The 18,201-nt window shown below is 37.0% G+C and overlaps 1 protein-coding gene across 1 annotated transcript; it reads right to left on the bottom strand.

The window, feature by feature from the left end:
* On the bottom strand, positions 1-14,871 carry UTS2B (urotensin 2B). The gene is made up of 5 exons (XM_052645209.1): positions 14,769-14,871; positions 9,785-9,883; positions 8,589-8,626; positions 7,274-7,367; positions 1-80 (listed from the first exon to the last, which is right to left on the bottom strand). The coding sequence occupies exons 1-5, from the start codon at positions 14,869-14,871 to the stop codon at positions 1-3; spliced, it is 414 nt and encodes a 137-aa protein (XP_052501169.1).
* Positions 14,872-18,201: the final 3,330 nt, after the last annotated feature.

Raw genomic sequence — 18,201 nt, 5'->3', positions numbered from 1 at the left:
TCATTTTACAAAGTAGCAAAATGTGCGGTAAAACTGACGTCGATAACAGTTCAGATTCAGAATGTGTTCCTCTGGAACTTCTAGAAGAAAAAGGTAAGGAAATAGAACATTGGCAGTATGTTTAGGTTTCTGGTAGATACACTTAGCCAGGTATTACAAGAAATAGTATGCTTAGGGGGAAATGGTGTCTTTACTGATAAATAAAAATGAAACAAAGGTAGTTCAGAAATACAAGACCTTTAAATATTTCAAGAGCTGTTTCTAGATCCTGAAACTATAAAAAGGGATTTAAAATGATTCTAAGTGAGTGAAGTCAGGTAAGTATCAATTGAAATAAGGAATTCAGGGCAAAAAATGAGATTAAGTGTTACTTTTCAAAGTATATTCTTCAAGGCAACTCAGTTGGGGCTGAGAATACAAAATAGTTAAAATAGTTTTTTAAAAACTGTGTAGCAATAGTTGAGGGGCTGTTTAAATTGGTACAAGAAATCATTGTCAAAGACAGAATAAACCCTAGAACTAAAAACATCTTTGACACTTTAAAATGTAGGAAGAGGCCTGAAAAAACCATTCAGGCCTCAAAGAGAATATTCCCCCAAACCACATAAGCTGTGTTGAGGGATGAAAAATGGAAAAAAAAAAAAAAAAAGGGCAAAAACTTCGAAAAAGATGGAGCCGGGGAAACAACGCAATGGTCGAAGGCCTCCTCCAACACACTGAGGCTGAAACTGAAGCCGCTCAGTCATGTCCGACTCTTTGCAATCCCACTGACTGTAGCCTACCAGGCTCCTCCATCCATGGGATTTTCCAGGCAAGAGTGCTGGAGTGGGTTGCCATTTCCTTCTCCAGGGGATCTTCCCAACCCAGGGATCAAACCCGGGTCTCCTGCACAGCAGGCAGACGCTTTACCATTTGAGCCACCAGGCAAGACACTTTTCTCCATCTCCAGAATAAGAGACCTGTATAATATTTGCCCTGTGGGATTTCAGAATTGCTAGGGGTTACCACTCATATCTCATGTTCTTTTCCTTTATGAATAAGATGATTGATTGTTGTTATCCTTTCCCTATTCCCATGCTAATTACTGAATTTGTCCTTTTAGCTAATAAGTCTGTGAATGAAGTGGAGCCACATTGTATTTGAAAAAAATTAGTATCTCCTGGAAAGCCTGTTCTTTGTTCGGGGTGCAGTAGTGAAAGGAATTTGGGGTTGTCTCTAATAGAGAGTCAGTTGAGTGCAGTCTATGTGGTTAAGAAAAGATCAAAGGATTGACTGTGGTGGAGGCAGTACTCCCCATGTACTTTTATAAGTGCTTTCTAACTTTTATTAGCTTGTTTTTCCAATATTTTGGTAGCAGCTCAAGTGACTAATTAAAGGCAGTGGATCAGTAGAAGTGATGCTTGTCCCTGAACTGAGGCAACTGAGAGCTGAGATGCAGCCTCTATCCCTCTCCTTCATCTTGGTAGTCTTGGAGGCAGTAAAGTTACAGCAACAATCTAGTTGATACAGCCACAAAATAGAAGAGGCTTGTATTAATACTATGTGCATTGAACTTATGAATTTCCTTATATTAAGTCTCTGAGATTTGGACTAAAATTTGTAACATATCATAGCCTAGGCTATACTGACTATGAAAAGATTCAACAAATCTCTATACCAACTCTTTTCCATCACCAAACCCCTGTACCATGTTGCTTCTTCCAACTCTCTGTCCCCATTGGAATTCTCCAGGCAAGAATACTGAAATGGGTAGCCCTTATTCAGGGGCTCTTCCCCACCGAGATATCAAACCTGAGTTTCCTGCATTGCAGGCAGATTATTTACTTTCCGAGCCACCAGGGAAGCCCTCAATAAGCAGAAATTGCCCTTTTATCCCTAGTTACTTAGAACAAAACCTTGGAGTCATTTACAAACCTTCCTCTTTTTTTCCACAACTCACATATAATTTTAGAGCAAATTTTGTTGACTTTTTTTTTTCAAAATATATCTAGTATCAGATTCCTTCGTATCAATTCACTACTGCCACCCTAATTAAAGTTACCACCATTTATTATCTAGATCTTAATTAGCCTCATTAAAGGTCTCTCTGCTTGCATTTTTGCTCCTTTTTGCAGTGTATTCTGGAGAAGGAAATGGCAATACCCTCCAGTGTCTGCCTGGAGAATCCTGTGGACAGAGGAGCCTGGTGGGCTGCTTAGCATACCTGCATGCATTGGAGAAGGAAATGGCAACCCACTCTAGGGTTCTTGCCTGGAGAATCCCAGGGACAGAGGAGCCTGGTGGGCTGCGGTCTATGGGGTCACACAGAATCAGACACGACTGAAGCGATTTAGCAGCAGCAGCAGCAGCAGTATATTCTCCACTAAACATCGAGAGTGGTTCTGTTGAAACTTATTTCTTAGCACTCACTTGCCCCAAATTTTCAGTGATTTCCCATATGATAATTGTTCAGCCACTAAGTTGTGTCCAACTCTGTGATTCTACAAATTTATTACAAGGATTGAGAGAAGCACACCAGACTCCTCCATCCTCTACTATTTCCCAAAGTTTGCTCAAATTCATGTCCATTAAGTCCATGATGTAAACTAACCATCTTATCCTCTGCCACCCCTTTCTCATTTTGCTTCAGTCTTACCCAATATGACAGTTACTATGAAAAGGCAAAATGATAGGATACCGAAAGAGGAACTCCCCAGGTCATTAGGTGCCCAATATGCTACTGGAGATCAGTGGAGAAATAACTCCAGAAAGAATGAAGGGATGGAGCCAAAACAAAAACAATACCCAGTTGTGGATGGGACTGGTGATAGAAGCAAGATCCAATGCTGTAAAGAGCAATATTGCATAGGAACCTGATGTCAGGCCCATGAATCAAGGCAAATTGAAAGTGATCTAACAAGAGATGGCAAGGGTGAATGTCGACATTCTAGGAATCAGTGAACTAACATGGACTGGAATGGGTGAATTTAACTCAGATGACCATTATATCTACTACTGCGGGCAGGAATCCCTCAGAAGAAATGGAGTAGCCATCATGGTCAACAAAAGAGTCCAAAATGCAGTACTTGGATGAAATCTCAAAAACGACAGAATGATCTCTGTTTGTTTCCAATGCAAACCATTCAATATCATAGTATTCCAAGTCTATGCCCTGACCAGTAACGCTGAAGAAGCTGAAGTTGAACGGTCCTATGAAGATCTACAAGACTTTATATAACTAACACCCAAAAAATATGTACTTTTTATTATAGGGGACTGGAATGCAAAAGTAGGAAGTCAAGAAATGCCTGGAGTTACAGGAAAATTTGGCCTTGGAATTCAGAATGAAGCAGGGCAAAGACTAATAGAGTTTTGCCAAGAAAATGCACTGTTCATAGCTAACACCCTCTTCCAACAACACAAGAGAAGACTCTACACGTGGACATCACCAGACGGTCACCACCGAAATCAGATTGATTATATTCTTTGCAGCCAAAGATGGAGAAGCTCTATACAGTCAACAAAATCAAGACCAGGAGCTGACTGTGGCTCAGATCATGAACTCCTTATTACCAAATTCAGACTCAAACTGAAGAAAATAGGGAAAACTGCTAGACGATTCAGGTATGACCTAAATCAAATCCCTTATGATTATACAGTGGAAGTGAGAAATAGATTTAAGGGCCTAGATCTGATAGATAGAGTGCCTGATGAACTATGAAATGAGGTTCGTGACATTGTACAGGAGACAGGGATCAAGATCATCCCCATGGTAAAGAAATGCAAAAAAGCAAAATGGCTGTCTGGGGAGGCCTTACAAATAGCTGTGAAAAGAAGAGAGGTGAAAAGCAAAGGAGAAAAGGAAAGATATAAGCATCTGAATGCAGAATTCCAAAGAATAGCAAGAAGAGATAAGAAAGCCTTCTTCAGCGATCAATGCAAAGAAATAGAGGAAAAACAACAGACTGGGAAAGACTAGAGATCTCTTTAAGAAAATTAGAGATGCCAGGGAACATTTCATGCAAAGATGGGCTCGATAAAGGACAGAAATGATATGGACCTAACAGAAGCAGAAGATATTAAGAAGAGGTGGAAGAATACATGGAAGAACTATACAAAAAAGATCTTCATGACCCAGATAATCATGATGATGTGATCACTAATCTAGAGCCAGACATCTTGGAATGTGAAGTCAAGTGCGCCTTAGAAAGCATCACTACGAACAAAGCTAGTGGAGGTGATGGAATTCCAGTTGAGCTCTTTCAAATCCTGGAAGATGATGCTGTGAAAGTGCTGCACTCAATATGCCAGCAAATCTGGAAAACTCAGCAATGGCCATGCGACTGGAAAAGGTCAGTTTTCATTCCAATTCCAAAGAAAGGCAATGCCAAAGAATGCTCAAACTACCGCAGAGTTGCACTCATTTTACATGCTAGTAAAGTAATGCTCAAAATTCTCCAAGCCAGGCTTCAGCAATACGTGAACCGTGAACTCCCTGACGTTCAAGCTGGATTTAGAAAAGGGAGAGGAACCAGAGATCAAATTGCCAACATCTGCTGGATCATGGAAAAAACAAGAGAGTTCCAGAAAACATCTATTTTTGCTTTATTGACTGTGCCAAAGCCTTTGACTGTGTGGATCACAATAAACTGTGGAAAATTCTGAACGAGATGGGAATAGCTGACCACCTGACCTGCCTCTTGAGAACTCTGTATGCAGGTCCGGAAGCAACAGTTAGAACTGGACATGGAACAACAGACTGATTCCAAATAGGAAAAGGAGTACGTCAAGGCTGTATATTGTCACCCTGCTTATTTAACTTCTATGCAGAGTACATCATGAGAAACGCTGGACTGGAAGAAGCACAAGCTGGAATCAAGATGGCCGGGAGAAATATCAATAACCTCAGATATGCAGATGACACCACCCTTATAGCAGAAAGTGAAGAGGAGCTAAAAAGCCTCTTGATGAAAGTGAAAGAGGAGAGTGAAAACGTTGGCTTAAAGCTCAACATTCAGAAAACAAAGATCATGGCATCCGGTCCCATCACTTCATGGGAAATAGATGGGGAAACAGTGGAAATAGTGTCAGACTTTATTTTTTGGGGCTCCCAAATCACTGCAGATGGTGAGTGCAGCCACGAAATTAAAAGATGCTTACTCCTTGGAAGAAAAGTTATGACCAACCTAGGTAGTATATTCAAAAGCAGAGACATTACTTTGCCGACTAAGGTCCATCTAGTCAAGGCTACGGTTTTTCCAGTAGTCATATATGGATGTGAGAGTTGGACTGTGAAGAAGGCTGAGCGCCGAAGAATTGATGCTTTTGAACTGTGGTGTTGGAGAAGACTCTTGAGAGTCCCTTGGACTGCAAGGAGATCCAACCAGTCCATTCTGAAGGAGATCAACCCTAGGATTTCTTTGGAAGGAATGATGCTAAAGCTGAAGCTCCAGTACTTTGGCCACCTCATGCGAAGAGTTGACTCATTGGAAAAGACTCTGATGCTGGGAGGGACTGGGGGCAGGAGAAGAAGGGGACGACCCAGGATGAGATGGCTGGATGGCATCACGGACTCGATGGACGTGAGTCTAAGTGATCTCCGGGAGATGGTGATGGACAGGGAGGCCCGGCGTGCTGCGATTCATGGGGTCGCAAAGAGTCGGACACGACTGAGCGACTAGACTGAACTGAAAGTCCTTAATAAGCCTGAAGATTCTCTCCGTTCCACCCTCCAATATATCCTCTCCCTATGTCCTTCAGGCTCACTGGTTAAATCACTTAGTAATTGGGTTATTATCAGCATGCTACTCAACCCCTCTGAGATGTAATTTTCCTGTCTTAATATAATGTAATTTTTCCTGTCTTAATAGCTATCTTATGGTGATTATGATGAAAATAAAATAATAATTATAGTAATAATGATCAAAATGAATTTTTAAAGTTAGGCTTACACAGTACTGATTACATGCCAGATATTGTTCTAAGTGACTTTCATATATTAACTTATAAAATCTTCCTAACAATCCCATAAAGATGATTATTATTATTTGCATTTGGGGGCAAAGAAAATGAGGCACAGGAAGTTAGATAATTTCCCAAGGTCACACACATTGGATATATCAATATTACAATTTAAATCCAGGCAGTCTAACTATAGACTCTATATACTTAACCATAACAACATGAGATAGTAAAATATAAAATGTCTGGTATATGCTAAGTGTCTAAAGAACACTGTTTCATCCTGTTCCATTGTAAAAACTGCTTTTTTACAGCAGTTAAAGACAAACTTGAGAGGAAGGGGACAAGTGAAAATGGATAAAACATGCCTTAGCAAATCTCATATCACAACATGAATAAAGAGACATATATGTAATTTTTTCATACACAAGAATTTTCCAAGATTGTTATAAAAAGAAATAGGGATCCAAAAGACAAATCTTTCTAAAATTAAATATTATAAATCAAAACCTGGACTAAGTGCTATAGCAATGAGAGTACTCTTTACTCTCCAGTGTTAAAGCAAAATAGCAAGGATGAGACACAGTTTTAAACAATGAAAGTCTGCTGCTGCTGCTGCTAAGTCACATCAGTCATGTCCGACTCTGTGAGACCCCATAGACGGCAGCCCATCAGGCTCCTCTGTCCCTGGGATTCTCCAGGCAAGAATACTGGAGTGGGTTGCCATTTCCTTCTCCAATGCATGAAAGTGAAAAGTCAAAGTGAAGTCGCTCAGTCGTGTCCGACTCTTTGCGACCCCATGGACTGTAGCCTACCAGGCTCCTCTGTCCATGGGATTTCCCAGGCAAGAGTACTGGAGTAGGGTGCCATTGCCTTCTCCAAATGAAAGTCTAATTTTACTTAAATCTGGAATATATGACCTTGTTAACCATGTTGTATATGTGACAGAGTTCACAGACATTTAAAGCCTTCATTTGAATGTCTGTGTGCTCAGTCACTCAGTGATGTCCTACTCTGAGATCACATGGACTGTAGCCCGACAGGCTCCTCTGTCCATGGAATTCTCCAGGCAAGAATACTAGAGTGGGTAGCCATTCCCTTCTCCAAGGGATCTTCCCAACCCAGGGATCGAAGCCCAGTCTCCCACATTGCAAGCAGATTCTTTATCATCTGAGCCATTGAGGAGGCCTTGGAATTTTTTTTTTTTTAATATGAGCTTTGATCTTATCATCAACATAAGATAAAGAAGTGTCAACTTAATTTCTTCCCTTTCAGAAATACTTGCAAAATTAATCTTAGAATTCAATGTTAAGACTTTGAAGTGAAAATTTACCTCGCTTATTAGGATGGGAAGAAGATAGACCGTCTATTGCATAGGACATCTCAGCATCCTTTGCTTCTGTGAGCTGCTCTTTCAGCATTTCCAGCTGTTAAAAATCAAATATGAAAATTATTAGTCTTTAATAACAACAATACTGTTTTCTGTCAAAGAAGAAAGAGCAAGAAAAGGAGGAAGAAGATGGACAAAAGGAAGTAGGAAAAAGCAACAGAAAAGGAAACAAAAGTAATAAAAAAATAAAATAATTAAACAGAAAAATAAAAGGAAACTTGCATTTAGAAACTGACTCAACAGGCAATCAGGAACAAGCAGGTTTATGATGAAGGAAGTCAAGTTTCAGGGTTTATTAATGGGAAACCTGGAAACACTGCCTGTGTAACTGGACCTGATTTGATGTCACCCAAACTGACCAGTCCTTTTCAAGGAGATTCAAAGACTTTATGCGTATGTTCGAATTTCCTGAAATATTTGTCCTTCCTAGTGGGAAAGAAGTATTTTGAGACCCTAAGGTTTCCATCCAGAGTATAAGCCAAGTTGACCTTTAGCAAGATCACTGATTGCCTAAACCCTGGAGATCTAACTCTATTCAAACAGAATTCAGCTTGAGCTACTGCATGTATCCATGTCCTAGCTGCTAATTGACGGGGCATACTTCTCTCTCACAGCCACAAGGTTTATCTGATAATGAATTTGCATGCAGTTGTGTTTGAAAGAGTTAATAAATAATCTAATGCAATGATTTTCCAATTTTCCTCATAGAGAAAAGTTGGGGGATAAGGTTGCTAAGGGGTTCCCTGTACCGAGGCCAAGACAGGTAAGAATGCAGCACTTCAGTCCCTCTCCTCCCAAACTAGCTGCTTCAAGTAGAACAGCTCCACTTTTATATGTTTCATTTACTGGGAACACATACAATTTTGTTTGGAAAAAAATATTTCCACTTTGAAAAGTAATAATAGCTTTTGAAAACCACCAATCTAATTATAGCCTCTTATTTTAGAGATGAGGAGATTTAGATCCAGAGAATTTTAATTCTTCCATAGTCTCCTAGGTAATTGGAGAGCTGGATCTAAAATCCAGATTTCTAGACATTTTATCCCATGATCACTTCAGTCATCGTTTTGTCTTGTTTTGCTTTTCTTCTTTTTTTAGTAGAATTTGATTGTTTTTCCTAGTGAATTACTTCACTCTTTTTCTAGAAAGAATAATAGTTTTAAAATATAGAATTAATAATTTTAAAAACTACTGTTTCAAAAGAAATTATCTTATAATAATTAAGAAAATTAAGATTTCATGTGTTTCACATTCTCACCTGGTTAGGTTCCTCCAATTTGTTAGCCAGTTCTATATCTGCAAGACACATTTGTCATATGAAAAATGTACATTGCAAGTAATATTTAATTCACTTCAGGTCACGCATTTTTCTTGTATGATTTGAGATCACCCATGTATCTCTAATATAAAGCCCCAAACATTTTTTCAGTGTCTGTAATGTTGAGAAATAATCAGTACTATAATGAGCAAGCCTCTAATTTCTATAATAAATACAGAGTTTTCTTAAATAGGGACTTTTCATAGTTCTAATAAGGACTACTATTTAGAAGTAAATTTTTACACTGGCATGGGGACATTCTCATGAAAAAATATTAAGTTAAAAAAAACACAGGCCACAAATCTTATCTGCAAAATTTAATCAAGAGGGAAATTTCCCAAAATACTAATAGTAATCTCTCTGGGTTTTACAATATGAGTACAGATTTTTCTTTTTATAATCACGTTCAATTTCCTCAATGAAACATCTTATTTCTAATTTTTAAATCCTGTATTTTTAAGTATTTATTAAGACATTCTTCTAACCAGTGCCCTGTCCCATGAATAGACAGTTTTTTTACAACAGACGTTTCCTGAGAGAGCGCTACATTATATTGTCACGCTGTCTCTCAGGTTAGACCTGCTAAATTTCTGACAATATCTATCATTTCTTGGAGACCAATCTGATGCATAATTGTAAATCAGATTATCCTGTACTTCAAAGGAAAAAAGCCTTGGTGGAGCCTAAATTTCTCAATAGTTTCTACTCCAGTCATTTCCCAAATTGAAAGAATCTGATTGCAAAAAAAAGTGCCACAAAACCACAGTTAATCTGAGAAATTTCTAGTGGAAATCTATTTCAAAGCATTTAATAATACCCTGGAAGCATTTAGTAAAAGCAAATATTAACTGTACCTGTGGAGAGTAACATAGATGAGAGGGAAAAGTAGAAGTAAAAATAATTGTTTTGTAACTGGACTGTTACTAATCCCATTAGAATACTCTAATTGAACAAAATAAGATTTTAATGTTTTTTAATAATGCCATTGCTTTTAGCATGAATATGAAATAACAGACACTTAAGCCTTCAGTGCAGCTTTAAATTAGTAATTATTACTCTCTTTAATATAAATTAACATGTAGAGAAAACAGGTCAGAAGATGGAGTAAATAATGTTTGACTTTATTCTTAACTCACCAATGTTGGAAGATCTTTGGAAGCCAAAATTTTCATTCAGTAGAGCCAGCAACAGTTCTTCACCGTCTGTATCTTCTTTATCTGGAAGCAATTCATTTCCTATAATAATTACCTCAGTGTAGTGAAAGCTCTTTTCAGTCTGTGTCACTTGAGTGTCTTTCTGATTAAATAGATTTTACAGATAACCATTAACATGCACGTGTGCTCAGTTGCTCAGCCATGTCCGATTCTCTGCAACCCCATGGACTACAGTGTACCCCCGTAGGCCCCTCTGTCCATAGAGTTTTCCAGGGAAGAATAATGGAGTGGGTTGTCATTTCCTCCTCCAGAGGATCTTCCTGACCCATGGATAGAACCTGAGTTGCATCTCCTGCATTGACAGGCAGATTCCTTACCACTGCACAACCTGGAAAGTGTGTATACTTGCCAAAAAAATGTGTACAGAGATGAGTAATATAAAAAGACAAGCTGTTTTAAAAATCATTGAATGTATATGAACACTCAAAGAGAGATTGTGAGAAAGAGAAAGAAGCAGAGATGGAGAATATACCTGGAAGTTTACAATCTAAAATTCACCCGTAATTATTTCTGCCTTAGTAGAATTACAGAAAATTGTACTTTCTATTTTTTCATCTATATTTAAAATTTTCTTCTACTATTGTGTTTAACATAAGAAATATAAATTAAAAGTTGTTTTTAAGATAAAAATATAAAATTTGACTTTGAGATTTTATACACATATAAATATGAGCCATTTTATGTTCTGGGAATTGCCTTGAACCGTCCAAGGCAACCTTGTGGAAGTGGTCAGATGGTGCCCAGTTTTTCTGTGATCATAGCTTTATATCTTTGTCCATTTACCTCCTAGCCCACTCTCTCAGCACTCTAAAAACAGAAAAATCAACCAAATTTTCCTAAATATTTTGATTCTGGGTAGAAATCAGGACAATAGACTTTATTCAAGCTATAAAAAATGAAGATTCAACAGGATTGTAATGCAATTAAAATAATAGTGTCTTAGAAACAAAATGAACTTTGTAAGGTGGCCTAAAATAATCACACCTTTATTATATAATTTCTATAGGATCATTCTTCCCTCTGTTTTTCTCCTCATGTTACCAAACCCAGGTCCAGCTGCTGCCACTTAAAAGTCATTTAAAGAGGCCAGCTTAGTAGAAAGGAAACTTTGCTTTATTTTGGATGCCAGCAACCAGGAGGTTTGGGGAGGGCAGAGACCTGTCCAGTGTCTGACTGCCTCCTGATTGTCAGCGGGCATGAGCTTTAATAGGCTGAGGGAGGGGGCTACATGCATAAACATGTCAGCTCTGATAGTCATCTTGAAATTGGTCCATCAGTGGCCTGACCAGCGTAATCTTGCTTATTTTAGGTACCGTTAATCTTCAGTTCCAGCATCAGTTTGTTTCAAGTTCTTTGAGGCCAGTTCTCAGAATTGTGGCTGCTTATGTCATGACTACAGTCTGGATGTCAGGTAGTTAATTTCTCCACCTGATATTTCAGTATCTGTGAGATAGCTCACAGGATATGGATCAGAATATTAGCTATGGCCCTTTAGAAGGAACTACAGGTCCTTGATTATGCTTAAAGACTACATTATTATTATTGGGCTTCCTTTGACTGTTTCCCTTTGTTTCTTCATTTTCTCAGTTCTCCGATTAAACTTATTCTTTGTCTAAAGGTTTTCTACCAAAAAAAAAAAAAAAGGAAGTCTGAGGACATAGGCAAGGGGGTTGGGGGGCAAGGACCATAAGGTCCTCTTCCATTTCAGTCATAATAACTGATATTGTGTGGACAAAAGATAGATTACTGAGTTTAAAATTTAAAAGTGGGAATATTGAGGCTTCAGCTAGAGAAATTAGAGAAATGGCTCATAATTTAACTAGACTCTTTCTTTAAACTGTCTCCTATTCCCTGTGTCTCCAAAATGTCAGTTAATGAACTCAAATAACTAAATGGCTAATTAAAGGAATAAACGATTTGCTGAGAAAGACAATAAATGACCTGGGGTAAGTGGCATCATCAAAAGTTTCTACATTGACAAACACATTTATTGTTGCTCAATTTCCTCAATTTTAAAGTTCCTCAATTTCCATTACTTCATAGGCATAGAAATTATTTGTGACATTCTGGGGTTCTTTTTTCTTTGAATAGTTAAAATAATAGACTATCAATGGAACTTTTGCTTAACATCAATTAAACAAAGACCCTCAGGAATAATTTAGTTTAAGAGAAAGATATGACCATGCAATAGTGTAGCAATTTTTATTATAGGTATTTATTAAAATGTTAAATTATAATCTTTAAAATGCTTTCATTGAAAAAATGAGGAACATCGTGTAGCCAGGTGATACTGATTATTTGTTTCAGAAAGAGAACTGTGATAAAAGAAACAGATTCATCGCCTTCAATATAGGGAATTTATAAAACTAGAAGAAAGGTAACTAGAAAATGTTACCTTCTGAACATTTTGTTGGCTTAATTTACAATCCCCTTCTCTGTGTGTTTAAGTGGAATATTTTTCAAAAGAGAAAATTAATGTATTTACCATTCTTTACCCATTTGGTTTCCAGTGATTACACACTGTCCTCAGTAATTCTTGTCACTACTTTTTAAGAAAACCACCTTTTACAGGATACTCTGAGGAAAAGTTTTTTCAAGAAATTTAAAAAAATTTTTTTATAAAGTAAAACATTAGAAAGATAAGAAAAATAGTAGAAAATAAGTATTTTTTCTCATTTTTATTTTTAATCTTAAAACAGATACAGCTTTAAAAGAAAAAAATGCATGCACTTTTAATATTTCTTTATTTAAACTAAAAGTTAGTGTTGATAAAGAAACTGTTTGAATAAAAATCTATCCAAGTGCTGATGTCACTTTGCAAAAAGGATGGCAAAGTTACTCAGAAATGGGAGAGTGATTACTTTTGCAATATACAGGAAAAAAAGAAAAAGACTCATTACTACCTGAGACACTGAAGCTTAAAAGACGCAGTTTTGTCCTTGCTTGTCATTTGAATGTGATGCTTTTTATGGGATATAGATAAGAAATTTTGCAGAAAGAAACCTGGAACACCCTCAAATGATAATATACCAAAAATTTTTAAATTTCGAGTCATGATATTCACTGCTGTTCATTTCACGGTAGGCAATTTGTCCAGTTTCAGGCTCACAAGGCATGCTTTCATTGTGACCCCCAAGCCAGAGGAAAGCTGGCAGACTGTGTTCTTGGTCTTGGATGGCATCCAACACAGAGAGGATGGTGACCCCACGTTTGTGATTTGTCAGTGGACAAATGCTTATTTGAAAACAGTGTGTTAAAAGACTAAAATAAGTCAAACATTTAGTTGCTTTGAAAAATGGTGAGAAGTTCGCTCTAATCCTGGACAATTTAGATTAGAAAATAAACTTCCCAATAACTTGTCTTCTCTATTTACATATAATGAAACTGAGATCAAGCGGTCCCAGAGAGAAACCTTTCCTATATGTTGCCAATGATGTATGAACATCAGTGTGTGGTATTCTGGGTCAGAGATGTTATCTATTTGTAATCTTGTAAAAAGTTTGAGTTGGATTTTTCTGTATTTCATATACATGATATCAGAAGTTATAATACAGTTACCACTAACATCCTCATTTTGCAGAGTCTTCTGTGAATGACCAGTTGTTTCCTTCCTCACACATTTACACTGTTAAGAACATTGAAAATCCCATCATTTCATAGGAAAAGCAATGAAGGCCTACCAAGTACAATGATTTTGGCTGGCCAAAGACAAAATGTGAGTGCCAGGGATAAAATCCAGATTCTTTCATCCCCAAGCTTGTATTTAGGTCTTGCAGTTAGGCCCCAGGCTTGTATTTGTTTTTCAAAGGAAAAATCCCTATAAATAAATAACAAGGGTTTATGCAATTTTATTTCCACTATCAAAAGAACTGTTCTAATTTTCATTGACTTTTAAAACCTCATTTGAGACAAAACGGTCTACTAAAGTTGGATTAGAGTTTAAAGAGGAAACTTAATTCCTTTTCTCAACCCAGAGTCATGTAAACAAAATTTATTAAATTCTGTCTTGGTTTCCCTAAGAAAGCAAAAGCAAAGGCTATCTGTCTCCTTCTTCCTGACAAAGAGGTCAGTTAGATGATAGATTCAAATTGGATGAGATATTAAAGAGCACTATTTTTAGTTACTATTTTTAAATTGTAAAGACATATATAAAAGTGTCAATGAGGTTAGGTTGTTTGCCTAGTAAGTCAGCATTAAATCTAACTCCACTGATTCCCAGATTAAAAGCTATTTCCACTACAGAATCCAGTGAAAAATTTTTTCAAAAGATCAAATTCCAATATGACCAGAAGAGTCATAAATTTTCTCTAAATTTCTCATGGTATTTGTAGATGTCAAAAATTACATTATTTCATTTAATATAAGTACCCTAAGTATTTAGAAATCTGATTACAGTCAATGAATAATGTGGGTGTTAACATCCTCCTCCTGAAAGTACTATATAAATTTCCCAATGGATCATTCTCCCCAGATTTCTACACATATAAGTGTTGTCTTGATATGTTTTCAGAGTCATTCTCCTTTTATAAGTAGTTTACTAATCATCTCACTGGATGAAACTCTTTTTTTCCCCTGAAGATGTACTTTTGAAATATGCGTTGCACTGTATTACTGTTTATACATCCCCATCTTTGCTAATGGAATAGAGATAAGAAAAAGATTTCCCTTGGTTAGAGACAAATGCAGTTGAAATTTAGTACAGTATCAGTTAAAATTAATTAACTTGAGAACAGCATCACAGATTACATTTAATTTAAAACAGCAACTATTGAAGGGTTGTCTGAAGATTAAATTATATTGATGTTTAGAACATTATTGCCATAATGATAGAAAAATCAAAGCAACACAAATAGGAGGATAAGGATTATTTACCCACCTGTAGAATTATACATTCATGTGTACATACCTTGAATAAAATATGGCAGTCCGTGCACCGATTCTAAAAAGATCATTACAGATAACAAAGTTAGGAGTCCAAAGCAAAGAGTGGTTGATAAAATCACGTTCATGTTAAAAATCTTCTTCCGTGCTAGCAGAGAAACTGACTATCCTGGTCAAGACGAATATTTCAATGGCTCTGGAATGCTGCAGAGATCACTTTTAAAAGGTGGCAAATGTGCTTCAACTACAAATGATCTGAACAAAGGAAAAAAAAAAAACACCTTATAAAATGTATTGCTCTCTGTCAACATGATTCACTACTTGGAGAAGTGACAGGTTTTCTACTCAATCAATGGCAGGAAGAACCCAATCAATATATCTCATATCTGCCCATTTCACTAAAAGCAGGCATTCCTGTTCATGCACACACACTCAGACACATGCACCTCATAAAGCTAAAACTAAGACTAGAGAACCTGTCAGTTAGATTTTCATAACAATGAAATGGGAACAATGCCTTTCATTTGGCTAATTTAGAACCCAGTACAGTCTTCTGGATACTGTTATTTGCAACCATCACTTCATTTTTAACCAACCAGATTTGAGCTGGGAAGAGTTCAAATTTGAAATGAATCATAATGGGAACATTAATGTCTTACTCTATCATTTTGCTGCAGCCAACACTTTTAAAAATTAAGACTGACTCTAATTAATTTAAAGTTGGCAAATGTCCCATCAATTACTCTCTTTAATGCTTGCTTTAACTGTACTTTTTTTTAAGTAAAAGTCTTTCTGTATATCTATAGTTACAATTTTATGACTGAGATGCAGTAGTGACCTCTGCCCTTGGCATTTACTTTTTCTTCCAAGAGACTTAAGATGTATTTGCTCTAAAACTGTATCAGAGACATGTTCAGCTCATGGTTCCCTAATTTTAAAACAAAAAAAATTTTTAAATGTAAATAAGGTTATTCTGAATTTTTTTTTAAATTCTGTTATACAGAACAAGGAACCCTGTTTTCACAGGGTTTGCCTTCTAATAAGAGGCTAAATAATTGACTTGTCTTCTCAGATAAGGTTGGGTACTGATGACTTCTTCCTAAACAAAATTATGTTTGGTTTCTTTCCACAAAGGCTTTTTCAGGATATCTGATACAACTTTCTGAACCTTTTCTTCTGTTATGTTTTAGTTGATGTTGGCAATTTAATGACAAATAATTTCCTTATTCACGACCATCCATTCACTTTGGGAAAAAAACTTACAAAGACCTTTCATTAAATCATTCAATCCTCTCTCCCTAACAATCAAATTATTTTACTAAATTCTTCTCATGAGTGTATAGCCAAATTAATTGTTCAAAGAAAAACAAATTTTCGCTATTGACTGTGTTAAGTAAATGAAGTTAGCATGTTTGTTCCTGGAACCGTTAGTATGCTGCTGCTGTGGCTTAGTCGCCTCAGTCGTGTCTGACTCTGTGCGACCCTATGGTCTGCAGCCTGCCAGGCTCCTCTGTCCCTGTGATTCTCTAGGCAAGAGTACTGGAATGGGTGGCCATGCCCTCCCCCAGAGGATCTTCTTGACCTAAGGATCCACCGTGGGTCTCCTGCTTTGCAGGCAGATTTGTTACTGCTGAGCCACCAGAGAAGCCTGCCATTAAGTAGACACAGTAATAATATATACTGAGGTTATTGTTGCTATTCAGTGAGCAGTCATCTCATGTCACCTGTTCTAAGCACTTCACATACTGTATCTTATTTAATTCCCACCTCAATCCCTCAATAATTATATAATTGTTGTAACATTTCACCTTTTTCGGCAAAGGGAGAAAGTTGTGGAACCAAAAGTGAAACCTAGATCTATCCAACTGCAAAGTCACATTCTTAACCCAAGTTGTCTCTTTCCCATAAATAGGGAAAAACAGATTGTTCCAATAACAGAGACCTGATCTTTAAGAGAGGCTTCCAAGGTAACCTAGTGATTAAAGAATCCATCTGCAATGTAGGAGACACAGGAGATGAGGGTTCGATGCTTGGGTTGGGAAGATTCCCTAGAGAAGGAAATGGCAACTCCCTCCAGTATTCTTGCCTGAAGAATCTCATGGATAGAAGAGCCTGGGGGTTACAGTCCATGGGATCACAAAGCGTCGGACACAACTGAAGCGCCTGAGCATGCGCACGTGCAGTTTTAAGAAACAACACTTTCTCTTTGCATTTTCAAGAGCAATTTTTTAGTCATTTAAGCTGTATTTCAACTACAGCAGATAAATAACATTTTTATTTTGTCAGTAAGGACATTTTAAAGTTATAATTTACAGATAGCTTTAAGATTCACATACATTTTATCTGTTTCTCATGATGAGCAACAGGAAAAGAGCAGACAGTTAGGGTCCATATGGTGACTCTAACGCACTTGAATAATCACTTTTTGAATGGGCTTTTTTCCCAGTAAGTAGAAAAATTGAACAATTTCATTCTGACCTCTGCCTGACCCTGTTAGTTCTTGGTAAAATTCCTGACACATCAGTTAAATGACTGAATAAAAGCAGCAGGCAGGAGGAAGGCAAAAAGCAGAGACTCTGAAATTCTGACAAATCAGTACATAGATTTTTTTAAGAGTTCAGAATGGCCTTTGTCAAGATTAAATAGAAATGTCTATCCAAATACCTTGAAAATTTTTTTGATTGAGTTATTTGTCTTTTTATTATCAAGTTGTAAGGCTTCTTCATATTCCAGATACTAGTGCCTTATCAGATGTATAATTGGCAAACTTACTTTATATTCTGTCAACTGTCCTTTCACTTTGTTGATAGTGTCCTTTGAAACACAAAAGTTTTTATTTGGAAAAACTCCAACTTATCTATTTTTTTTTTTTAAATCTGTCGTTCTGTGTTTTGAGTATTGTATCTAAGAAACCATTGCCTAATACAAAGTCATGGGGTCTTATTTATTTATTTTTTTGAGTTTTGTAGTTCTGCCTCTAAAATGTAGGCATTTGACTCATTTTGTATTAAGTTTTGCATATGATGTGAAGAAGGGGTCCAGCTTATTCTTTTACATGTAGACGTTTAGTTGTCCCAGCCCCAGTTGTTGAAATTTCCCCACTGAATGATCTCAGCATCATGTCTATATCAACTGACTATGATATTGTTGTTCAGTCACTAAGCTGTGTCTAACTCTTTGTGAACCCATGGACTGCAGCATGCCAAGCTTCCTTGTCTTTCACTATCTCTCAGAGTTTACTCGAACTCATGACCATTGAGTTGGTGATGTTATCTAACCATCTCATTCTCTACTGCCTTCTCCTTTCACCTTCAATCTTTCACAGCGTCAGGGTCTTTTCCAATGAGTTGGCTCTTCACATCAGGCGGCCAAAGTATTGGAGCTGGAGCTTCAGCTTCACCATCAGTCCTTCCAGTGAATGTTCAGGACTGATTTCCTTTAGGATGGACTGGTTTGAT

The sequence above is a fragment of the Budorcas taxicolor genome, chromosome 1, assembly GCF_023091745.1.
Source record: "Budorcas taxicolor isolate Tak-1 chromosome 1, Takin1.1, whole genome shotgun sequence".
Lineage (NCBI taxonomy): Eukaryota > Metazoa > Chordata > Mammalia > Artiodactyla > Bovidae > Budorcas > Budorcas taxicolor.
The sequence above is the reverse complement of the archived record's forward strand: the minus strand, read 5'-3'. Positions and strand labels throughout refer to the sequence as shown.